General features: G+C 39.0%; 1 protein-coding gene across 2 annotated transcripts in view; it reads left to right on the top strand.

Annotated features, from left to right (window-relative positions):
* Nucleotides 1-1,612: 1,612 nt before the first annotated feature.
* LOC122012525 overlaps nt 1,613-27,086 on the top strand; it is a 28,978-nt gene continuing 3,504 nt past the window's right edge. Inside the window, exons 1-7 of one of the 2 annotated variants that reach the window (XM_042569086.1) lie at nt 1,613-2,216; nt 2,515-2,631; nt 2,744-2,933; nt 3,054-3,220; nt 3,321-3,495; nt 11,356-11,417; nt 13,475-13,556. In XM_042569086.1, the coding sequence (XP_042425020.1) occupies nt 1,747-2,216; nt 2,515-2,631; nt 2,744-2,933; nt 3,054-3,220; nt 3,321-3,495; nt 11,356-11,417; nt 13,475-13,556 (1,263 nt within the window). In that variant the 5' untranslated portion in view covers nt 1,613-1,746. The remainder of the gene's footprint in view (nt 2,217-2,514; nt 2,632-2,743; nt 2,934-3,053; nt 3,221-3,320; nt 3,496-11,355; nt 11,418-13,474; nt 13,557-27,086) is intronic. The other variant, XM_042569087.1, reaches the window with a different exon arrangement.

Below are 27,086 nucleotides of genomic sequence, written 5' to 3' on the forward strand. Positions count from 1 at the left end.
TCGACGTAGCGTTTAAACGTTGTGTCTGAGATAGAATTCTATCCTATTCCGGGCGTCTGAAACCCTTCCAAACGTCCCGAGCAAAGCTATATAAGCAACTCTGCTCCCAGAAGCCTAGAAGAACAAGAATTACAAAGGAACAACACTTGTGCTTGAGTTTGTTTGAGTTTAACTTTTTGTGAGCTTTGAATGCTGTAAGAGGCTTCTCCACTCAGAGGAGATTTTTAGTATGTTTTTTTATCTGACTTGGACTAACAACCTCCCCGGTTGTAACCAAGTAAATTCTCGATACCTCTTTCCTTTTAGTTTCTTTATTAGTCTTATGTAAGTGTTCTTTTAATTAAGTTATAAGTTCGAGAAAGGTTGTGCTTGCTTATTTTGTGCAGGGGTTATTCACCCCCCTTTAGCCGATCGCCAAGGGTCCTAACAGCATATATCTGATATGACAGTGGAAGCTTCGCGGTACAATTTATCGATGGACCATGTCCTGTTGTTAGCAACACTAATTCCTAGAAGAATATGATGAGCTACACAAGGGGTCCCATTGTTTGGCTGAGCGAGGGAGCCGCTCGGCTAGGATTCCCCCGCTCGATCACTCAAGGTTGTTCTTCTCCATGGTTGCTCAACTCAGTAGGTCGTTCCTCGCTCGGCCGGATAGGTGGTTCGGTCGGACTATCCTTCATTTGGTTATAGTTTTGAGCATTTTATGTCATCTTTATAGTCGTCACGATTGGACGAGCGACCTACTCAGATAAGCCTCTGGGTCGATCGGACCCTTCAGGCCCGCTCGATTCGTTGCTACTTGCTCGACCAACTTTGATGACTCGACGATTTCTTACCTTTGAACATCTTGACTTGACCTCCACGTCGACAACTGTTCCTGCCTTTGACTTAAACTTAGTAGAGTTCCTTTACAATCGCATCGCAAAAAAATTCATTGTTTGATTTTGCTGTGACCTTCATTTTCTAGGGATTGTTATTAAGTTTGGTCAATTTTAGAGTTGTGATTTTTTATTTATTTACTTTTTTTAATTCATGGATGATGATGAAGAGTTAAGAGACAACATTATTCTTTTTATTGTTATCCTATTTTATTATTTTTATTTTTTTAATTTTATTTTATTTTAAAAAGTCAAATATATATATGTAGATTTATTTTAAAAAATAAATCAGGGTTATCCGTTTCAAGTCGATAAAAAGTGAGGAATTTATTTTAAAAATAATCTTGGAGATATATTTTTTTCCGCTTAAATCCTTAAATAGATTGGGGTTTGATTAAATGACTCAAATATCTATAATACCAGTTTAATAGTAAAATAAAATGAGAATAAAAATAGAAATAAAATTCACCTCTTATATGAGTTTATCTTATTCCCATAAATCTAAATTTTATTATCAAATTATCTCCAAAGTCCATAATCTAAATACGCCATTCCATTCTCTCATTCCTAAATCTGTTAATCAAACACCACTTAAGTCGGCCATGTGTAACGAAGATTTTCACGAACCAAGTATCCTCTCTCCTTCTTGTGCTTCGCAGCGACGCTCGAACGAAAATATCTTATATTTAAAAAAAAAAAAGTAAAACGCAACCAGAAAAAAGGGGTAAAAAAAACATAAAATAGAGAAAAGAAACGAGAGAAGCTGCCTCTGTGGACTTCGGTGAAGAGAAACCCTAATGGCGATTCCCGACCACCGGAATGGGCCGACTCCCCCATCACCCTAGCCGATCCTACGCGATGATCCATGAACGGCGGCCGGGTCGTGCAGATGTTCTCCTCCTCTATGGCCCTGGCTCCGCAGTCGCAGCCGCCGCCGCCGCCACTCTCGCTCCATTCCCATCCTTCTTCCTCCCTCTCGCTCGGCCTCCATCCCCTTCCCCTCCTCCCTGCTCCTGCCGCCCGCCACCCTTCGGGGCACGACTCCGTGGAGCACGTGGTGCCGCCCGTCGCGAAGGTGAAGTTGGAGGACATTGTGCCGTTCGAGGGGGTAGCCGATGGGGTGTACTTGAAGGCGGTGGAGGAACTGTCAGGGTCTCTGATGAGGCACAACGCCGTGCTGATTGAGCTTGGTTCGGACGAAGCTGTGATTTTGAAATGTGCGCTGGACTCGGCGAGGACTTGCTTCAAGGCCAGGGCCATGTGCAATGGTGCGGGCGTCGGAGTTCATGTTTGTGGGAAGTCAGGCAAGGGTGTTTATACCTACCGTGCTGGAAGGTGAATACTTTATACAACGTTTCACTGTTGAATACAGCTAAATATGACTGGACGAGTGTACTCTATTGTACCAGTAGTGGCGGATGTTATATTTTGAGCTCTCTTACATATTTTAGAACAATTACTATGCATTATTTTGCTTCGATGCCTTCTTCATCTGCATCTGACTCAATTACCATGGCGTCCTCTACATCATTGATTGATTAGTCAGTTCTAATTCCGCTGCATCTGAATCATGTGCTTTTATCTCAACGCCTTATGATCTTGTTAAGTCATAGTTTATTATGAATTTTATTAGGACTTTGGAAGATGGAGACTTAACTCCTGCATGCATGGGAGATGCCTTTAGATGTATGGGAAAGGCAGCTCGTGCTGCACTTTGTGCGGTAGCAAGACATCTTCGGCTCCGAAGCGAGTAAATACCCTTTTTGTTTATATTAGTTTTCTACTCTATACTCTAGTGTCTCAGCAGGTTGCTATATCTATCTGTGACTCATTCAGTTAATACTTGCTGAAACAACTTTCAGTGTTTTTAACCATTTGCTTGATGATACACCCTTGCCTGCTACTGAAGTTTCATCATCAGTTCTGATTGCCTCCTGTTCTCAAGCTTCATACTGTAATGGCAAGGACCAAGTTGGAGGTGGAAAGTCTTCCATCACTGAAGTTGAAAAAGGTTTTTTGACATTAATTGCTTCTGACAGTCCTGGGATTCAGGTAATTAATCTTATTGTTTCTGTTAATAAGAACAATATAATTTGTATTGGCATATTTGTTCATTTGGATATTCCTATTCTGCCATACTTTGGCAAACTCATCTATTTTACCTTTTGGTAGGTTTGCGATCCAAATGATCGTTGGTTCTTAGCTGATGGGAGTTCAGGTCCTGGCAATCTATTACTACTAACTGGAAGGGCTCTAAGCCATGCTACCGCTGGACTTCGTCCAGCTGCCTCATATAGAATGGTTCCTGAGAGTTTTCCTAGCTCCATAAGCCGGGGAAGGTCTGAATCTCTCTTTCATATATTTGTAATTTATTTTTATTATTTTTTGCATTTGTTGTTTGGGTCCCCACTTATCATCATGGAATTGCTCTGTTTGTAGGTCATCGCTGACATTTAAGCTCATGCCTCAGCGTAATGCAATATTGGATTGTTCACCAATTGCTGCAGCTGGACATGTTATACCACAGAGTTACCAACCAATATTAGCAAGCCAATTAATGGATGACTTATCTACCGAAGATGATCTCATGTGCAATTATCCTGATAATGTCTATGTGAGTTTTCTACATTAGTATTTGAACAATAATAATAAAAAAAAATCAGCTCGGTGCATGATGCTCCTGCCAATATGGAGTCGGGAAGGATTTACGCAACCTTACCTTGCTTTGTAAGAGGTTATTTTTGAAATTTGAACTTGTAACCTCTAGGTCATATAATAATAATTTTACCGTTGCGCCAAGGCTCCCTTTCAAGATAAAATTTTGACCATCTCTATTACTCCAACTGCTTGGCACGTTTACCCGCACAAGAAATAAATTAATTTCAGTGTTAATCTAGATAATATTGCAATGAATCAACAATAATATTTTGAAAATTTGTTAACTTATTCGTTGGAGAAGCCTCTTGTAACTTTTTTTAGAAGAAAGTCTTAATAATACCTGAAGAAATCTTGCCATTGTGCGAGATTGAGTTTTTTGCAAGAGTGAGGTTAATCACATTTGTCTTCAAGGTCCATATCAGACATTGTTTTCAAGTCATTCAGTAATGGAGTTGGTTGACATCAATGTCTGTTGGTTGAAGTTTGAAGCCTTAACTTGTACTAGCATGATCAATAGTGGTATTGACCAAGGTTTAAAATCTTGACTTGTGTTGAGGTTTTGGTTCTAGACCAATATAGTTTCAATATCATGCCGTACCGATACGGTTTTAATATTTTTTTTATTTATATATAGTAATTATTAGATAAATATGTTTATTGTGTATAATTTTAAAATAAATTGTATATTGATTTTATATAAGTTTTCCATTATCGAACAATTTAATATTGTTAGAAAAAATAATTAAATATATATATTTTTTTAAAAAAATTGATCTATTAATGAGTCGAATTAAAATTGATACATCATAATATATTACCTTAATAATACCAAAAGGAGTGACGTGAATAAGAAGGAAGCATTGATTCTCATAATATTCTGCTTAGGTTAACTCTATAGTTCTCCAACGTTGAGATTAAATAATCATGTTGCGTAGGTTGCCAGCCAACGTCAAAATTATGACAAATATTTAATGAATGGATCCATTAAATTATTGTGTTAATGCTAGGTTGTTCCCCGGAAGGAACGCGTTGCAGGGTCCGAATGTAACGTCTCCATAAGGACCGCTATATCGCCAAAACTCGGGTGTAGTGCTAAATATGCAAGAGTTTGCGTTACAGGGTCCGACTGTAACGTCTCAGCAAGGACTGCTACATCTCCATGAGAACTTGGGTGCAGTGTTAAATAGGTAAGAGTTCTCACACCATAGGTTGGATAAAAACAAATATGATAGGAAAACTAATAATCTAAGATTTGGAACATGGAATATAGGAATTCTCACTGGTAAATCAATGGAGGTAGTAGATATGATGATTAGGAGAAGAATTAGTATTTTGTGTGTACAGGAGACAAAATGGACGGGTAAGAAGGCAAAGATGATAGAGAACTCGGGTTTTAAGTTATAGTACACTGGAAAAGAGTAAAGCAAGAAATATTATTGTAGATAGTTTGTTAAAAGATGAAGTTGTAGGAGTAGTTAGAAAGGGGGATAGAATTATAACCCTTAAGATAATAGTGACGAAAGAAACTATGAACATAATTAGCGTATATGCACCGCAGGTAGGATTAGATGAAGCTACCAAATCAAGGTTTTGGGAGAACTTGGATGAAATATTATAAAATATTCCACAAAATAAAATGATTTTAATAGGAGATGATCTAAATAAGCATGTCAGAGTGAAAAATGAGGAATATGAGAGTACATGGGAGTTATGGGTTTGGAACGAGGAATAAGGAAGGGAAAACTATATTAGATTTTGCGATAGCATATGAACTTATATTAGTTAATACGTTTTTTGAGAAAAGAGAACAACGCTTAGTCACATTCAAAAGTGGGAATAATAAATTGCAAATTGACTTTCTTATGCTTAGGAAGAAGGATATAAAGATTTATAAAGATTGCAAAGTCATCCAGAAAGCTTAACTACCCAACATAGGGTAGTAGTGTTGGATATACGTCTCAAACATAGTATCAATAGAAAGAAAATGTATACGATTCCTAGAATTAAGTGATGGAAGTTAAAGGATGGAAAGCAAAATATATTTAAGGAGAAGGTAGAAGTACAAGCATTAGGTGAAATATACGATGACTCTAATACAACATGGGATAAGATGATATTAAAGTTGAAAATAGTAGCTAAGAGTGTACTCGGTGAGTCAAAGGAACATGCATCACTAAGTAAAGAATCTTGGTGGTAGAATGAGAAAGTACAAGAGAAAGTGAAGGAAAAACGAATAGCTTATAAGGATTATATATTTGTAAGAACGAGGAAAACTTAAAAAAATATACAATAACCAAGAAAGAAGTTAAGAAAGTAGTGAGCGAAGTAAAAAATGAAACTTTTGAACGATTATATCAAAAATTGGATACAAAAAAGGGGAAATAGACATTTATAGAATAGCTAAAGTGAGAGAAAGGAAAACAAGAGATCTTAGCCAAATAAAATGTATTAAAGATGAATGTAATAGGGTATTAGTAAACGATGGAGAAATAAAAGAGCGGTGGAAGAGGTATTTTCATCAACTTTTTAATGAAGGTTTAGGTGACCAACTTAACTTACGTAATTTAAGTAGGTCAAATGAGCATAGAAATTTTAATTTTTATCGTAGAATTCAATCTTCAGAAGTAAAATAAACTTTAAATGAGATGCATAAGGGAAAAGTCGTTGGACCAGATGATATTCCGATAGAGGTATGGAAGTGCTTAGGGAAACAAGGTATTGAATGACTTATAAAATTATTTAATATGATATTGAAAATGAAAAAATACCTGATCAATGGAGGATAAATACTCTGGTTCCCTTATATAAGAACAAGGGAGACGTACAAAATTGTGCAAACTATAGGAGTATTAAACTAATAAGTCATACTATGAAACTTTGAGGAAAAGTAATAGAAAAAGTAATAGAAAAAAGATTAAGGAAGAAGACCACATTGACAGAAAATCAATTTGGGTTCATGCCTGGAAGGTCGACAATATAAGCTATACATCTTCTTAGACAATTAATCGAAAAATATCGGGAGCAAAAATAAGATCTACATATGGTATTCATTGACTTAGAAAAAGCTTATGATAGAGTCCCAAGAGAAATTATATGGAGATTTTAGAAAAGAGAGGTGTTAGCGTAACATATATTGAACTAATTAAGAATATGCATGAGGATGTAACGACCAGAGTAAAGACTTCAGGCGGAGTAACTGCAGCTTTTCCAATAAAGATAGAGTTACATCAAGGATCAACTCTATGTCCTTATTTTTGCACTAATTATGGACGAACTCACTGCGCACATTCAAGACACAGTACGTGCATGTTGTTTGCCGATGATATTATTTTGGTAGATAATGTTAAAGTGTATACTAAAAACCTAGCTTTTTGTAAACATTTATTTTTGAAATAAAGAATCACATTGGTCAAATGTCTACATTTATATGCTAAGTGTAGTTGTTCAATTAATTTATATTGTAGATAACATGGTGTGTGGTGTCACACACAGAAGATCATGATATCAATTCCTTATAAATTATAAACAGTAGCTCACGACTAAGATGGAAAGGAACAGACCATTGGAATAGTCGTAGTGTAATTTGGTATTAGTTTATCTTAACTATAAAATTACACTAGTACATTTAGAGTGTATTGAGCTGGACCATTTAAGGTAAGTTCTTTTTATACTGACTGCATAAAAGAACAAGACCTTTGCTATTATGAAAGTGTGTGCTCTTAATCCTAATATAATAACAAGCACATATATCTAGTATTTATTTCTTTGACTTATCAAAGGGTGCGATTTAGTTCGATAAATCAATAGACCCGATAAGTTGAGAAATGATATTATTTATAGTGTGTGTTGTTGATTATAGAAGCAAACCGCGTTCTAGTAATCTAGGTTGATGATGTCTCCAAGAGGAGCTCATAAGGATTGTCATGTAAACCTTGCAGGTGGACTTAGTCCGACATGACGATAAGGTTGAGTGATACTACTCTTGGAGCTAGATATTAATTAAGTGAGTTGTCAGTAACTCATTTAATTAGTAGACATTCTATATCTTAAACACAGGGAGACTAACACACTCATGATAAGAAGGAGCCCAAAATGTAATTTGGGATTGGTGCGGTAGTTCAATAATAATTGTTTAGTGGTATGAATTATTATTGATGAAATTAAGTTGAGTGTTCGTGGCGAACACAAGAAACTTAATTTCATCGGGAGACCAAAACTAATTCCTCTTCTCGGTCCTTATCGTAGCCTCTTATTTATAAAGTATTAAACCCACCCATACCCACCTTCTTACCCACCTTAAGGTGGCCGGCCGAGCCTAGCTTGGAGCCCAAGCTAGGGCCGGCCAAACCAAGGTGAGTTGATTTCATTAGGTGGCCGACCCTAGCTTGAACCGAAGCTTGGTGTGACCAGCCACATTAAAATAAAAAGAATTTTATTTTTAAAATCTTTTCTTATGTGGAATCCATGGTTTTAAAAGAGAGTTTAAAATTTAAATATTTCCTTTTATATTTTCTACAAAAGATTAAGAGAATGGTTTGATATCTTTCCTTATTTGTAGTTAAAATGAAGATTTTAATTTTTAGTAAAAGTTTCCTTTTTTGTAACCATCCTCATGATTTTAAAAGAGAGTTTTAAAATTAAATCTTTCTTTTATAGTTTCTATAAAAGATTAAGAAAAGATTTGATATCTTTCCTTATTTGTAGATTGAAAGGAAGATTTTAATTTTAGAGAAAAACTTTCCTTTTTATAAATCATCCACATGTTTTAATAGAGAGATTTTAATTTATAAAAGTTTCCTTTTATGACCAACCATGAAGGGAATTTTCAAAAGAGAAATTTTTATTTAAAAATTTCCGGAAACAAATTAAGAAGTTTTAATTTTGTATTTAAAACTTTCCTTGTTTGGAGGGATTAAGGTGGCCGACCATATATAGTTTGAAAGGGAAATTTTATTAAACTTTCTTTTCATTGGCAAAGAAAATAAGGAAGTTTTAATAAAACTTTCCCTATTTGCCAAGACCAAGGAATATAAAAGAGAGGGTAGAGGTGCCTCACCTCATAACAATATCTCTTCTATTATTTCCTCTCTTTCTTGGTTGGTGGCCGACCCCTCTCTTTCTCTCCCTCCCTCTCCTATTCTTCTTCCTTGGCCGACGACATCTTCATCTCAAGGAACTTGGTTGGTGGCCGGATCTTGCTAAAAGAAGGAGAGATAGGAAGTTTTGTTTCTTAGCATCCCTTGGAGCTTGGTGGTGGCCGAACCTCATATTCTCTTGGAGTTCTTGTGGTGGCTGAAACTTGCTTGGAGAAGAAGGAAGCTTGGGTGGTTCTCGTCTCGGTAGATCGTCGCCCACACGACGTCCGAGATAAGAAGAGGAATACGATAGAAGATCAAGAGGTTGTTGCTTACAAAGAAAGGTATAACCAGTAATTATATTCCGCATCATACTAGTTTTCTTTGTATAGATTTTGAAATACCAAACACAAGAGACATATGATTCTAGGTTTCAAATTTGTGATTCGAGTTTGTGTTCTTTTATTTTTTTTTGATCTTGTGATTCGATTATTCCTTTTGGTTAAACTTAGGGTTACTATAAGGAAATTAAATATTAAATTTCGTTGAAAGGCTTTGTCTAGTAAGTGATGGATGCTCCTATACCCAAGAAGGCCTAGTGCCTCGCCATGTTTAACCTGGAAGCCAATATCTGAAATTAATATTTAATTGAATTTGTAACATGGGTGGATTTGGATCAATAATGTTAAGTATCGTTTGCGATCCAAGTCTAAACCTCTAAGAACAGATAAGTTAAATTTGGAATCAATAATGTTAAGTTCCGCTTGCGATTCCTAATTTAATTTCTAAAGAACACAATAGGTTGTTAGGAATGGTTCAGGACTTTTACAAAATTTTTGTATAGGAGAACCGGTACGATATTCCGAGTATCAACCAACAGATGAAACACGTGAAGGAGTAAATGCTAAACTAGAATCTTGGAGGGAAACACTAGAAGGGAAATGTTTTAAGCTAAGTAGATTAAAGACAGAATATATGAAATTTAAGTTTAACGATAGTAGAAGTAATGAAACAATTGTTAAGATAGGAGAGGACGAGTTGCCTGAACAAAGAGATTTAAATATTTAGGATCATTTTTGTAAACGATGGAGGGATTGAGAGAGATGTCTTACATAGAATATAAGCAGGATGAGTGAAATAGAGGGGAGCGTCGAGTGTTTTATGTGACCGTAAAGTATCTCTTAAACTTAAAGGTAAGTTCTATAAAACCGCAGTTATATCTGCTATGTTATATGGAGCTGAATGTTGGGCTATGACTGAAGCACATGAGCAGAAGATGAGAGTTGCAGAAATGAGGATGTTAAGGTGGATGTGTGGACATATGAGGATGGACAAAGTAAGAAATGTGAGCATTAGATAGAAAGTCGGAGTTGTATCTATAGAGGAAAAACTACACGTTTAAACGGTACGGACATGTACTTAGACGACCAATAAATGCTCCAGTTATGCGATGTGAAACTATGATAAACATGTATATCAAACGAGGGAGAGAAAGATAAAAAAAAGACTTGGTTAGCAACAATAAAACAAGATAAAATTTATTTAAATATAGATGATGATATAATTGGAGATAGAGTTCAATGGCGTAAAAGGATTCATATAGCCGATCCCACCTAGTGGGAAAAGGGTTGGTTGTTGTTGTTTGTTGTAATTATATAAATTAACTATTTATTCATTTAATTAATTATTAATTTAAATAATATATATTTAAAATAGAAGGGGAGCCTTGGCGCAACGGTAAAGCTGTTGCCATGTGACCAAAAGGTTACGAGTTCGAATCTTGAAAATAACCTTTTGCAAAAAGCAGGGTAAGACTACGTACAATGGATCATTCCCCGGGACCCCGCATGGCGGGAGCTTCGTGCACCAGGCTGTTATTTTTTTTAAATAATATATATTTAAAATAATAAAAAAAATATTAGAATATCAATTAAATATTAAAATAGTAAAAAAATATAAAATAATAATAATTAAAAGTTATGAGAATATAAATTTGATTTATTAGAATTTTTAAATGAAATTTAAACAGTAAAAACAATTTCAAAATATCAATTAATAAAATTAATATATTTTTATATATTTTGTTGGGATAATTGAATTAGGATTTATGAAAACCTCTTCGAAATATCATAGTGTGGAATTGTTTGAATTAAATAAATCATAATTTAAATTTTGCATAATGATATCACTTGCGGGCGCCTTCGGCGTTGCCGGAAGCATCCTGCGATGCCTCTGGGACGCTCTATCGCGTGATGCGCGCGGCGCACACATGCGAAATTAGGGAGCTTACTTTGCCGATTTCGCTCCCCAATCGGAATGGTAAGAACTATCTGTGCTGTCCAGCACGGAATAATATGTCAATTGTTGGCATTGACACTATGATGTGCATAAAACTCAGAGCTCAGATATGTGACATGCAGCATTAATTGATGAGTTATTTGTACTGCAGTCCTAGTTGTAAGTGTTGTAATCCATCTATAAGTATGCAATGAACAAAAATAATGAGATGCAAGTTTACAATGTCATCTTGTTTGTTATTTCCTGTCATATTTATCAATATTAACGGGTTCTCTCATAGTCAATGATTCCATGGCCTTCTTCACTCGTGATTGATCCCGTGTGCTCGAAGCAATATTCCTTTCTCCTTATGTATGAAATATGATTTTGCATGCAATTCAGCATGCCAATTTGTAGCTTTTTGGTATTTTGATTGGTCCTTATTTTAAGCTGTTATGTTGCAGGAAACTCAAACCGACCTTGTTAAGGAACCATCTCTCAGAAGCATACTTTCAGATCCTTTGTCGTAGGTCTCCAGTCTCCTATATTTCCATCAGTTATACTTCCTTCATGTTTGAATATTGTGTTTTAATCTAAATTATTTTTGGATTGTTATAATTTGAAATGCTATTTTTTCTGTTTTCATCTGCTTATGGAGGACCAGTTTGATGAGTTTAATAACCACTTAAAATAGTTGATATTGGTTGGAAAGGGCCTTTAATTTTGAACAGATATTTAGGGAGAGAATTTGGTGAATAAAAAGATATGCATAGAGGTTTTACATTTGTGAAAAGCAATAAAGTGGCTAGTAACAAACATTTTATAATGAGGTTATATTTGTTAGAGATATTGCAATTTATTTTTATTACAACTAAGCGTAATTTAAATCCTGGTCCTTTTACCTAAGTTTTTCATGAATTTACTAATCACTTAATAATTAATTTGTGTTGTATGTGTTATTTGCAAATAATATTGCATTGAATGATGGGATTTTAGTAAATTATAAATTTGAGAACTGAATTGTGGAAATCAATTCAGAAAACATATTGATAAAGTAGATAACAATAGCACAAAACTTTGAGTCCTAACTATCAGGAGTCAGTTACATAAATCATAATCCAATTATATTCAACATAAGGGGAGCCTTGGCGCAACGGTAAAGTTATTGTCATGTGACCAAAAAGATCACGGGTTCGAATCCCGGAAATAGCCTATTGCAAAAAGCAAGGTAAGCTGCGTACAATGGATTCTTCCCCGGAATCTCGCATGACGGGAGCTTCGTGCACCGGACTGCCCTTTTACTCAACATAAGGCTCCTACAACACCAATGGCAGCCACATGTTTAAATTACATTGTTGTCTGTGAACATGTTTATACCATCTTAGCCCATCAGAACATGCCTATACCATAGTAAATTAATTTTTCTTATTTTATCATCTACACCTAATTGTTCCTCAGTAATAGTTTTATGATTTATATTTATAGTAACACTGGGCATCTATTTTAGCATTCTTATCTCTGCATAATAAGTTAATGAATTGTTTCTTGCGGCTTAACTCTCTTGATTGATAAAGTATTACTGGTTATGTTATAGTCTTATGTTTTTTCTTTTTTTTTTTCTTTTTTGCCTAAGAGGTATACTATCATCACGCAAGACTCTAAAATTCTATTTTACATCTCTTTATGCTATGAAGGAATATTAAGATAGATGGACAACCTTTTTGCAAGAGTTTTAAATTAAAACTGGAAATTTAGAATGGAGAGTTTTCTGGGATCGTTACATGCCTTCCAAGTTAAAAGGAAAATTTTTAGATAATAATTTGATTTAACATATTATGTATGTGAGTTTGGATGGTTAAGATTTAAGAAACAAGCAGTGATGTTCAGGTTCTTGCGTGGATGTGTGTGCTGATTAAAAATGAAATATTTTTATTGACAGTAGATAGTTAGGCTCGATAGATTATAAAATGAAAAAATGGTGTTGATGATATTGATGTGTTCAAAAGAGGACAACATCTATAGTTAACAAGCTAGATCAAATAAAATTGAGAGAATTCTCTTAAATTTGGAAAATGTTGAAATTTGTCACTCTCATCCATCTTACATCTAATTTTGATAATTGCTCACTTTCCATTATAAAATAAAATAAAAAAAGGACAGTCCGGTGCACGAAACTCCCGCCATGCGGGGTCCCGGGGAAGGATCCATTGTACGCAGCCTTATCCTGCTTTTTGCAAAAGGCTATTTCTAGGATTCGAACCCGTGACCTTTTGGTCACATGGCAACAACTTTACCGTTGCGCCAAGACTCTCCTTCTTCACTTTCCATTATAAATTTGGCAAAATTAACATTTCCCACCTTTTAATGGTTTTCACAAGTCCAACAGTTGCAATGCATTTTATTGTGTTTTCTTCACCATTGCTTTGAATGTAAATAAAGTTGCTAATGTTGTTTCTCCTCAACGCTAGTACTATTTTTTCCTTCTTTTGGTTGAATTTGAAAGTAGTTTTCTTTTTTCCGTACTTCCATATGTTTGTATTTTGTTTAGTTTCCATACTCATGTTTTATCTTTTTCTGCGTCAGAGGTGCATTTCTTGAGGATGCTATGGTTGTTTCTTGTGGGCATTCTTTTGGCGGTCATATGCTGAAGAAAGTAATAGAAATGGTATGCATAGGTATTCCATGTATTTTTTTATAGGAGCTTCTGAGGCAAACTAGCTAAGTTATTTTCTAAGTAATCTAATTGTTTTTTTTTTATTGATCTTTTAAGTTAGGAAAAAAAATCTAAAGCTTGCAACTCTGTTTTGAATCAAATTGTTGAATCTTGAAGTCTTGATATTGTCTTTTTTTGAGAATCTTATGGTAGTTGTTGGTGCAGCGGAGGCCGACAAGAGGGGGGTGAATTGCCTGCACAAATTAAAATTACCCTCTTCGGATCTTTCAACTCGAAAGTGCAATAGCAATAAAAAGTAACTTAAACCAATAAAGCTAAATAGAAAGACAGAGAAGACCGGGAGTTAACCTGGTGACAACCAAGAAGGTTGCTAATCCAGGTCGATGAAAAGCATGCACTAGAAAAATCTCCTTCTCTGAAGGCGGAGAAACCTTTTACACTCTTACAGCTCAGAACTATTGCTAGGAATTGATTACAGAGTTGATGGAACAGTTGATTTCTAATTTCTAGTTCCAGAGGCCTTTATATAGCCTATGGAAATCCTATCTCGGATGTCCGAGGCGCCTCCAATAGAGGTCCAAGGCGCCTCCATCGAGAGAGTGGATAAAACTTTATCCAAAAGCCCAACGTTCACGGAGCTGAGGCGCCTGAGCGGCATTGAAGGCGCCTTGGGCGCCTCAAGCTGGCTGGCAGCTTTCTCCAGCTTGCTTGCTTCTTTGCTTCGTCTTCCGAAGTCCCGTTCTTTTGGGTGATTCCGGTCAACCGAAATAGGGCTCACCCGAACCCAATTTTCGGCCTTCTCCTCGAGCAGTCTTCCTTCCGGCTTAACGTCCCTCGAACGTCGCACACGTTCTTCTCTCCCACCGGTGTACTCTTCCGTAGCTCTCTCGTCCTTCGGACGCACCGAGCCCGTCGGCTCCCTTCCCGTGCTGTCCTTCTCGTTAGCCGCGTCTTCCGCTCGACTTCCTGCGCTCCTAAGCTCCTGCACGCTCAGACACAGGGATCAAACACAAAGCAGGACTTAACCAACTTGGTTGATCACATCAAAACACCCGCGGGGTCCAACAATCTCCCCCTTTTTGATGTGCATCAACCCAAGTTCAAGTTAGGGTAAAAACATAAACAAATACTAATTTTAAAAAGAATTACTAAATTAACATTTTAAGCATAAATTTGCAATAAGTAAAATTGCAACTAAATAAAAAGTTTAAGAGTAACAAATTTTGAAAAAAAATATTATCTTCCCCTAGACTTGTACTAATCTCTCCCCCTTTGATCACAGCAAAAACAGGTAAGAGTATGATGTTTAAAAATATTTAAGTTAGAAAAATTCCTTAGCAAGATGAATTTTTCAAAAAAGAATTTATCAAAAAGAATTTCTAAGTCATTATTAATTATTAGAATTAAAAAAATTTAAGTACACTGAATTTCTAAGTAAAAAAAATTTAGGTAAACTGAGTTTTTTTTGAATTTTTCAAAATAATTTCTAAGTCAAAATTAATTTTTAGAATTTTCTAATTTCTAAGTCAAAAAATTAATTTTTAGAATTTTTCAAAAATGTTTGATAAACTTTCAAAGCATTTAATTATAATTTAATGTTTTTTCAGAAAGTTAATTAAATATTTTATTTCAATATTTCAGCCTTCAGGTCGTGGCGAGGCACTAGGCCTTCTTGGTTATTGGAGCAACAACCACTTCTTTAGACAAAGCTTCATAAAGAAATTTTAACGTTTAATTTTGCTTCTGAAAGCCTTAATTAAATAAATTAATTTAGCACAAATTTCGGAACCCAATAGAGGTTCCTTCCTACCGGATTATTTAAAAATTTAGGGGGTACATATTTCTTGGGCACTCTTCTAAGTTGACCTGTTTCTAATGTACCAATTTAATTTTCCATATATTCTAATTTTTGAATTTGGAAATTTATTTAAATTTTTTAAATTTTCAACTTCAATTTTTAATTTTTCATTTTCTGATTTTAGATTATCGTACATTTCAAGTGGACATGCTTTTGCTAATTTCATTTTTAATTTAGTATTTTCTTTTTCTAATTTAAACAAATCTTTAGAAAGAGATTTGATAAATTTAAACGACTGAGTAGGGGTTAGAGCACGTACCTTACTTACCTGATTTGGTGATGCTCCCCCTTCATCGCTACTTTCTTCTTCTGAGGTTCCTCCCCCTTCATCTATGCTTATCTCTGAGCTTGAGTCGTCTTCGACGAGATGGTTGGTCATCAGTGCTAATCCTGAGAATTCTTCAACTTCTGATTCGGAGGATGAAGAGTTTGACCAAGTGGCCTTCAACTTCTTGTGCTTGGAGGATTCTGGATTCTTGTACTTTACCTTTTCTTTCTCTTTCTGTTTGCTCTTCAATTTCGGGCAGTCATCCTTGATGTGCCCTTCTTTGTTGCAATTGTAGCAACGAACTGTCCTTCTCTTTAGATGACGTTTACTTGACTGCGATCTAAATTTATTAGATTTGAAAAACTTATTAAAACGTCTTACCATTAATGCAGTTTCGTTTTCGTTAATCGAGGCTTCGGAGTCAGAACCTTTTGCCCTTGCCTTCAAAGCAATGTTCTGACTTGTCTTTTCTACTCCATTGGGCTCTGCAATTCGAGATTCATGAAGTTCAAAAGTTGAAAATAGATTTTCTAAAGTACTTACCTCGAAGTTCTTAGAGATGTAGTACGCATCTACTAAGGACGCCCATTCTTGAGTTTTCGGGAAGGCGTTGAGCGCGTATCGGATCGAGTCTCGGTTCGTTACTTCTTCTCCAAGATTGGTTAGTTGCGTGATCAACTCTTTGATCTTTGCTTGGAGTTGCGCTACCTTCTCTCCTTGGTTCATCCGGAGGTTCGTAAGTTGAGTCTGGAGGATGTCGCGCCTCGCTAGCTTTGCTTCCGAGGTACCTTCGTGGAGCTCTAAGAATTTTTCCCAGAGGTCTTTCGCGGAGCCGTAGCTTCCGATTCGACTTACCTTTTGTGGTGGCAGCACACTAAGCAGGTGGAATTCTGCCTTTCCGTTGGCGACAAACTCGGCTTGCTCTTTCTTGCTCCACTGATGCTCTTCTTTGTCTTTTGGAACTTCAAAACCATATTTCATAGTTAGTAAAATATCGAAGTCGGTTTTGAAAAATACCTCCATCCGGCGTTTCCATGTTGCGAAGTCTCCGTCGAACTTCGGGGGATGAATATTGGGAAGAATATTCGCTCCGGCCATCGTCTTGATCGTTGTGCTTCAGTCGGCGGTTAGTCCTTCTGAGGCGGTTAGGCTCTGATACCACTTGTTGGTGCAGCGGAAGCCGACAAGAGGGGGGTGAATTGTCTGCACAAATTAAAACTACCCTCCTCGGATCTTTCAACTCGAAAGTGCAATAGCAATAAAAAGTAACTTAAACCAATAAAGCTAAATAGAAAGACAGAGAAGACCGGGAGTTAACCTAGTTACAACCAAGAAGGTTGTTAATCCAGGGAGATGAAAAGCGCGCACTAGAAAAATCTCCTTCTTTGAAGGCGGAGAAGCCTTTTACACTCTTACAGCTCAGAACTATTGCTAGGAATTGATTACAGAGTTGATGGAACAGTTGATTTCTAATTTCTAGTTCCAGAGGCCTTTATATAGCCTCTGGAAATCCTATCTCGGATGTCCGAGGCGCCTCCAATAGGGGTTCAAGGCGCCTCTATCGAGAGAGTGGATAAAACTTCCAGGCGCCTTCAAGCTGGAGGCGCCTCCAAGCTGACTGACAGCTTTCTCCAGTTTGCTTGCTTTTTTGCTTCGTCTTCTGAAGTCCCGTTCTTTTGGGTGATTCAGGTCAACCGAAATAGGGCTCACTCGAACCCAATTTTCGGCCTTCTCCTCGAGCAGTCTTCCTCCCGGCTTAACGTCCCTCGAACGCTGCGCACGTTCTTCTCGCCCACCGGTGTACTCTTCCGCAACTCTCTCGTCCTTCGGACGCACCGAGCCCGTCGGTTCCCTTCCCGTGCCGTCCTTCTCGCTAGCCGCATCTTCCGCTCGACTTCCTGCGCTCCTAAGCTCCTGTACGCTCAGACACAGGGATCAAACACAAAGCATGACCTAACCAACTTGGTTGATCACATCAAAACACCCGCGGAGTCCAACAGTAGTAATATCCATGTATTAAAATCTTGAGCCGTTTCGCTTGATATAGGCGAAACTTTTCATTCCGCATGTCGACCGATATCGTCACTCCTCCGGTGCTAGCGTCCCTTGAGGCTCCGCGGGTGCGTCGCGCAAGCATGATGACATGTCCAGAAGAGTAACAAGAGTTTGGCGACGTGTCTGAATGAGTCATGCAATCTTGACGATGCTTCGAGATGCGTCGTGTGATCCTGAACACACCTTCGGACACGTCTCGTGAGCACGGCGATGCCTCCGGATGCGTCGCGCGAATACGGTGGAACAAGAGTGCGACGCATCTGGATATGTCGGGCGAGCCTTGCGACACTTCGCGTGAGCCTGACAATGCATCCTTAAGCATCACGTGAGCCTAGTGACGCTTCAAGTGGCGTGGCACGATCTCGGGAGCCTCGCGGAACACGGTGGAACAGGAGGGGTTTAGTGTTTAATTAAAAACTTAGGTTAATAAATTTAATTAATTCCTAGATATGATTGGGATAATTTAGATTGACTTAGTTAAAATCTAATAGAATTATCCCATTATATACAACAACCAAGTCTTATTCCACTAGGTGAGGTAGAATATATAGATCCTTTTATGCCATTGAGCTCTATCTCGTACTATATCATCTCTATACTTAAATAAAATTTATCTTATTTTATTGTTGATAATCAATAAAGAGAAACAAGAGGAAGGCCTTTTTTGACTTTTCTCTTTCTCGTTTGATATGTGTATTTATCATAGTTTCACATCGTCTAACTGAGCATTTATTGATCGTTTACATGCCCGTACCATCTTAAACGTGTTTTTCGAAGTTTTCCCTCAATATATGCAACTTTGACTCTCTCTAATGCTCTCATTTCTTATTCTGTCCATCCTCATACGCCCACACATCTATCTTAACATTCTCATCTCCGCAACTCTCATCTTTTGCTTATGTGCTTGAATTATAGCCCAACATTTAGTTCCATTTAACATAGCAGGTCTAACTATGGTTTTGTAAAACTTTCCTTTAAATTTTAGAGGTACTTTACGGTCACATAAAAGAATCGACCCTCTCTTCCATTTCAATCATCCTGCTTGTATTCTATGTAAAATATCTCTCTCAATCCCTCCATCGTTTTGCAAATATGATGCTAAATATTTAAAGCTCTCGGTTTCGGGCAACCCATCATCTCCTATTTTAACAATTGTTTCATTACGTTTAATATTGTTAAACTTAAATTCCCTATATTCTGTTTTTATTCTATTAACTCTAAAACCTTTCCCTTCTAGTGTTTCCCGTCAAGATTTTAGTTTAGCATTTACTTATTCACGTGTTTTATCTACTAAAACAATATCATCTATAATAACATGCACTATGATATCATATATTGAATGTGTAGTGGGTTCGTCCATAATTAGTGTAAAAGATAGGGATTTAGAGCTGATCCTTGATGTAACCCTATCTTTATTGGAAATGCTTCAGTTACTCCGTGAAGTCTTTATTCTGGTCATTACATCTTCGTAGATATTTTTAATTAGTTCAATATATGTTACGTTAATACCTTTTTCTAGACTTCTACATATAATTTTTCTTATGATTTTATCATAAACTTTTTTTAAGTCAATGAATACCATGTGTAGATTTGGTTTTTGCTTCCGATATTTTTTAATTAGTTGTCTAATAAGATGTACAGTTTATATTGTTGACCTTCCATGCACGAACCCAAAAGAATTTTCGTAATAAAGTCATCATATATTTTACCTAACATTTGTACTCTTATCTTCTCCTTAAATATATTTTGCTTCCCATCCTTTAACTTCCATCACTTAATTCTAAGAGTTGTATATTTTTTTCTATTGATATTATACTTGAGGCGTATATCCAACACTACTAACCTATGTTGAGTAGTTAAGTTTTCTCCAGGGATGACCTTGTAATCTTTATAAATCTTTCTATTCTTCTTAACTATAAGAAAGTCAATTTGCAATTTATTATTTCCACTTTTGAACGTGACTAAGTATTTTTTTCTTTTCTTAAAAAATATGTTAGCCAATATAAGGTTTTATGCTATCGTAAAATTTAATATAGTTTTTCTTTCTTCATTTCTCGCTCTAAACCCATAACCCTCATGTGCCCTCTCATATTTCCTCATTTTTCACTCCGACATGCCCATTTAGATCATCTCCTATTAAAATTGTTTCATTTGGCGGAATATTTTATAATATTTTATCTAAGTCGTTCCAAAATCTTAATTTGATTGTTTTATCTAATCCTACTTGCGTTGTATATACGTTAATTATGTTCTTTTTTCATTACTATTATCTTAAGGGTTATAATTCGATTCTCTTTTCTAACTACTCTTACAACTTCATCTTTTAATGAACTATCTATAACAATACTCACTTCATTTCTTGCTTTACTCTTTCCTGTGTACCATAACTTAAAATATGAGGTCTCTATCATTTTTATCTTTTTGCCTACTCATTTTTTCTCTTGTACATACAAAATACTAATTTTTCTCTTAATTATCGTATCTACGACCTCCATTGATTTACATTGAGAGTTTTTATGTTTTATGTTCTAAATCTTAGACTATTAGTTTTCCTATCATATTCGTTCTTATCTAACCTATGATGTGAGAACTCTTGTTTATTTATCACTATACTCAAGTTTCTATGGAGATGTAGTGGTCCTTATCGACACGTTACAGTCGGACTCTACAACGCGAACTCTTGTATATTTAGAACTACACTCAAATTTTAGGGATATAGCGGTTGATGCGGTGATAAAGGAGGGCCCACTAAGTGCGGGTTAAGGACGGAGGTAGCAGCCAACGTGGAGGTCAAAATCAGAGCGGTTAACGCCAGAGAACCAACGGGATCGCCAAAGGTGGGCCGAGCGGAGGTCTACTACAGTTGCTGATTGGGCATGAAGTGTTCGATCGACAAGTGACTTGTCCGAGTGGAACGCCCGGACAACTAAGAGCACTACGGCTAGAACATCAGATGCTCATCACGAAGTGGAGGAATGCTAAGGCGACTAGAACGCTGGTCCGGTCAGGCGGAAACAATCAACCATGCCAAGGGATTATGGAGAAGATCGATTGAGGTTGACAGGGCGGGGATCCCCGGACGAGCAGTTCTCTCGTTTGGCGAAATAGTGGGACCCCTTTCATATCTCTTAATATTCCTTTCGGAGATAATGCCATTGATAAGGAGACATGATCAATAAGCGGATCATACGACAGAAGCTTCTATTATTTCATCAGGGATTTGCATGCACTGTTAAAGTATGGTGTCAGAGACACTTCCCTGATAGGTCATTTCATAGGACGATTAGGGAAGCGTGTTAGCGCCTTGAGATGCGTGCACATCGCCTACTCGGGCGCTATATAAAAGGGGGATCCATGCACCGGCGGAGGTACGCATTATTCACTATTCACGCCTGTGCTTTCTTTCATTTTTATGATGACTAACTTGAGCGTCGGAGGTCCAACATCAGGGACCCCTTCCCTGACTCGGTACTAACGTTTCTTATGTTGCAGAGCGGAGCGTAGTCTACATCTGGTCAACTTTGAAGCCACATCGCTAGCCAGCCTTCTTCACGATCTTCGGACAGGATCATATTGGCGACATATGTGGGAACATAGCCTGTATTCGAAATGCGAAGATGGAGGACACTGGACGACTCACGACAGTGACATTGACAAAGGAGGAATTAGTATAGAGATTGAGCGGAACATGTATTCGTTCGGGGGTAGAATAAGAAGCCGATCGACACATATGGGGACGCGCCCAATATGCCTATCCCCTTTCATCGCGCGTTGTTCCAGACTCCATCAGAGGAACAGTGCCGAGCGGATAGGGATCCAGATTCCTCCTTGGACGACGCACCCGTTCGGGATACACGAAAAGGGAAAGCACCAAAAAATGATGATTTGCTCGAATATTATCAACTGATAGTTCTCTTAGGGGATCTTAGACAACCCCTATCTCGACACTACACTCTATTGACGATCAGGGAATATAATAGAACAACCGATTTAGATGACCATCTGGCTAAGTTCGATACCGCGACCACGTCCATCAGTACACTGACAGAGTGAAGTGCCGGGTCTTCTCACCACTCTTTTAGGATCAGCGCAACGCTGTTTTAGACGTCTGTCGATCGGATCAATTCACATCTTCAAAGATTTTCGAGCGGCATTCTTGCATCACTTCGCTAGTAGTCGCCGCTATCAGAAGACAAGTGTTAGTCTATTCGCAGTGAAGTAGGGGCCCAAGGAGGCATTGAGGGTCTATATCAAGCGGTTCAACCAGGTGGCTATAGATATTCCATTGGTCTCCTCGGAGATATTGGTAAATGCCTTCTCCCAGGGGCTCACCGAAGGGGAATTCTTCTGCTCCCTCATCTGGAGGCCACCAAAAGACTTCGACTACGTACTCAGGCTGGTCACTGAATATATAAACGTGGAGGAAGCCCGAGTGGCGCGGAGGAAGGAAGCGCCTGTCGAGTATACTGCTCCCTCGGAACGACGGCCGACCACCAAAGGGCCCACGATTAGGAGTAGCACAACCACTCCAGGAGCCAAGAACGCATGCCGTGTAGCATGTAGCAATAGGTCGGTCCAAAGCCACGAAAGGCAAGACTTGGGCGCCGTTGTTTTTCTCGTTTCATCAATCGGCGACGCATAAGACTTAGGACTGTTATGACTTGAGGTCGATTTCCAGTCGATCGACTCCTCCAGGATGTCGTCGTCACTCACCGACTTTCGAGCGACGACATCGACGTCTGTCGGACGGGCGAAGAGAAGAAGACAGATTGGCGGACGAACAATGCCATCGTCAGTCTCAAAGAAGAAATAACATAAGTCCCGTACGAACTTCTACTGAGTGGACTAGATCCTCAACTCGGGAAGAGGAGAATCGAAGTAATGCCACTCAGGGCGAAATTGGAATGATCGCCTGTGGGCCAATAGACGGTGATTCCAGTCGAGCAAGAAAGTCACACGCCCGATGACTGGAGATACACGCTGTGGGATGCAACAAAAAGAAGGCCGAGGGATCAGAGATCAGTTTCGGCCCTTGAGACATAGAGGGAGTAGAGATCCCTCACGATGATGCCTTGATTATCTGGGTAGTAATAGCTAACTATACTATTCACCGAACTTTTGTTGATACAGGTAGCTCGGTGAATATAATATTTAAGAAGACGTTCGACCAGCTGTAAATCGATCGGAGCGAACTGCAACATGTGACGACCCCGCTCTACAGGTTCACTCGCAATGAAGTATTGCCGATTGACCAGGCTAGGTTGGCCATATCGCTCGGAGAAGAACCTCTCAAGAGGACTATAAATTTCATTGTGATGGATGCGTCCTCCGCCTACAATGTCATATTGGGTCGAGCGGTCCATAATGAGTTCCGAGCTGTGGTGTCTTGCAAGAAGAGCATGTTTCCGGTAGACAATAAGGTGGGCGAAGTTAAAAGCGACCAGTTGGCCGCTCGGCGGTGTTACGTCGAGATGGCCAAATCCGAAGCAAAGGCCGCGCGGAAGATCTCGCGTCTGGAAGTGAACACCATCATAGAAGAACCTCCCGCGCTGGTCTATGAGGAAAAGGAGGAGGTTCAGATCCATCCTAGTCGGTCGGAAGCCACTACATTTGTCGCTGCCGACTTGATAGATGAGAAGAAGGTCGCTTGTCTTAGGCGAAACCATGATGTGTTCGCCTGGTTGAACACAAGCTCCCGGGCATCTCGCCAAGTGTGGCTCAGCTCGAGCTTCATGTCCGACCAGACGTTCGGCCGGTGAAACAGAGGAAGAGGTACATGCCTGTTCGGAGCAAGGAGTGACCGCTTCTTGGGCTATATCGTAACCGAACGGGGGATCGAGACGAATTCGAGTAAGGTGAAGACACTGCAGGATATACCCCCACCCCGCAACTTAAAGGAGGCCAAACGGTTGATCGGACGGATCACCGCATTATCGAGATTGATCTCCAAATCGTTTGATCGGAATCACCCGTTCTTCAAGATACTGCGCCGAGAGACGAAGTTCCAGTGGGATGCGGAGTGCGACAAGACGCTGGAGGAGCTAATGGAGTACTTTACCTCCTTACCTATATTGGCGAAACCTAACGCCAACGAGCCACTCTGGATTTATTTGTTATCCACCGAGCATGCGATTGACTCGGCGTTGGTGCGGCAAAACGGCCTTGAGCAACAACTTGTATATTTTCTAAGTCATATATTAAAAATACAAAATCCCCCTACACCAACTTCGAAAAATTGGCATATACGCTAGTACTCGCCGCTTGGAGACTTCATCCATATTTTCTTATATCCGATCGTGGTGATGACCAATAGTGCATTTGGAAGAGTTCTCCTTAATCCAGAAGCGTCCGAATGGCTAATCAAATGAACCACCGAGCTGAGCGAGTTTAACATACAATATCAACTGCGAACGACGATCAAAACACAGGACTTTGCTGATTTTGTTACCGAGATCCAAAACGCTGAGTTGGACGCGACTTGGAAGATTTATGTAGATGGCTCGTCCATCCGGCAAGGTAGCAGGATCAACATCCTTTTGATTTCGCCGCGGGGGGATATGATGCAATTGTTCGTGCAGCTGAATTATCGGGCTACAAATAACGAAGCTGAATATGAGGCCTTGATAGCTGACTTACAGGTAGCTCGGCATGTAGGAGCCACAAAAGTCTTCATCCATTCGGATTCTCAGCTGGCAACTTAGTAGCTATTGGGCACGCTTGAGATAAGTAATGCCCGACTCAAGTTATACGCTGAAACTTTCGAGAAGCTGAAGGCAAGCTTCCAAGAAGTGGTTATATAGAAGATCCCTCGGTTGGACAGTCCAGGCCGCTGATGAGCTGGCTAAGTTAATCAGTTTGTTGTCGTCAATCGTCATTGATAAGCCGATCGAAGAAGTTTCATTGGTGGCACACATCAACAGGACGGACGGAATAGAATTCCCGAGTGATTGGAGGATGCCATTGATAGAGTTCCTTCGATCGGACGTCACACCAGTCGATCAAGAGGAAGCTCATTTGTTGAAGAAGAGGGTCCGGCGGTTTACTCTGGTTGGCGACCAGTTATATAAAAGAGCTTTCTCAAGGCCGCTGCTCAAATGCGTCGAATCGGAGGACATGGAGTACATCTTGCAAGAGGTTCATTAAGGCTCCTGCGGTAGTCATCCGGGTGGCAGATCACTAGCCCGAATGATCTCTTGTTGGCGGGGTACTTCTGGCTCACATTGCAAGATGACGCCGCTCAGATGGTTGTCACTTGCTTGTCATGTCAGAATATCATAACATCCCGCATCGACCCACCGAGGAGATAAAGCATCCACGGTGTTGTGTCCGTTTGACCGGTGGGGCATGGACATCGTTGGACCATTTCCAATGGCGACTAATCAATGAAGATTTCTACTCGTCGCAGTAAATTATTTCCCAAAGTGGGTGGAAGCCAAATCGCTTACCAAGATAACTGAGCATATGGTTATCAAATTTATATGGCAAAATATCTTGTGTTGGTTCGGCATCCCTCGTCGGCTAGTCTCAGACAACGAAAGATAGTTCGCAGGACGGAAGCTCAAGGAGTGGTGTGAAGGTTATGACATTGCACAGGCTTTCACCTCAGTGGCTTATCCCAGAGCAACGACCAGGCGGAAGTCATCAATTGGGAAATTTTCAGAGTTGTGGGCTCCGCTCAACCACGTTGGAGGCAATTAGGTCGATGAACTCCCCAACGTATTGTGGGCTCATCGTACCACACCAAGAGAAGCGATTGGCGTCACCTCGTTCCATCTGGTGTACGAAGGTGAAGCAGTGGTTCAAGTGGAAGTCGGAGTAGAGTCCAACCGTGTGCAGCTCTACGACGATGAAAACGCCGAGCATAGACTCATGGAGCTCAACCTAGTAGATGAAGTACGGACTTTCCAGCTCATAGCGTACAGACAGCGCATGAAGTAGAGCTACAACCGGAGGGTAATCCCGAGATTGTTCCAGATCGACGACTTGGTATGAAAGAGTGAAGTCGGTTGGCGACGTCACTAAATTAAAAGCTTCGTGGGGAGGACCCTACAAAGTCATTCAGAAACTCCGCTCGAGAGCTTATTATTTGCAAGATGAAGATGAGAAAAAGCTCGAGCAGGCCTGGAGTGCAAACCATCTCCAGCCTTATAGGGTCGGGTGAGAGGTGCATCATTAAATTCAAATTAAATTGTATAAACGTATGTTATTTACATGTGAACAATGAATAAAATTCACAAGTGTCTCAGACTTTTGCACCGATCAGCCAAGTTAAAAGTCGAGCGGCGACTATAAACCCTTGTCTACGCAACCAAAAGTTGAGCGGTGACTATAAATCTTTGTCTATACAATCAAAAGTAGAGCGACGGCTATAAACCCCCTGTCGACGAATCAAAAGTCGAATGACGATTATAAAGCCTTGTCTATGCAATCGAAAGTTGAGCGGCTACTATAAACTCTTGTCTACGCAATCGAAAGTCGAGCGGCTACTATAAACTCCTGTCGATGAATCAAAAGTCGAGCGGTGACTATAAACTCTTGTCTACTCCACCAAAAGACGAGCGGCGACTATAAATCCTTGTCTACGTAATCAAAAGTCGAGTGATGATTATAAAAAAAGTCGAGCAGCGACTATAAACTCCTGTCGACGAATCAAAAGTTGAGCGGCGACTATAAACCTCTGTCGACGAATCAAAAGTCGAGTGACGACTATAAACCTGAGTCTACGCCAACTAAAGTCGAGCAGTAACTATAAACCCTTGAGTCTACGACAATAGCTGAGCGACGGCTATAAATCCGATTTTATGCCAACTAAAGTCGAGCGACGACTATAAACCCTTGAATCTACGACAACAACCAAGAGTCGACGACCACAGTCGAGAGGCGGCTATAAATCCGAGATTAAAATTAGTGATAAGTCATGTGGCGACTATGAACACCGGTCCTACTACCGATTGATAGATATGATTTTCGATTACAAAGACAGAGAGGTCGTTCGATATATGTTGAGATGAGCGGTTGAATGTCTCGGTGACTAGTTACAAAGACGAGCGGAAGCTCGAGAAGTCATACTTTGGAAATTTTCACATAACATTACAAGATAGTTAAAATGTTGGACAACTTCATGGGAGCCGAACGGCGATGCATGGAAGGACACTGTAAAGTATAACGAAAGTGGAGAAGCGCCGAATGGGCGTAGATTCATTGACACTTAGAAATTTTTTTACAAAAACTCAAAAGGGGGGAGGCAAAAGGATGACAAGGAAGTAGGAAAAAAGCTACTCTAGATCTACAACAGCTTCTTCATGGAGCGAAGCCACGAGCTCGTCCTTTCAAAAGGATT

This window comes from Zingiber officinale, chromosome 8A, assembly GCF_018446385.1.
Source record: "Zingiber officinale cultivar Zhangliang chromosome 8A, Zo_v1.1, whole genome shotgun sequence".
Lineage (NCBI taxonomy): Eukaryota > Viridiplantae > Streptophyta > Magnoliopsida > Zingiberales > Zingiberaceae > Zingiber > Zingiber officinale.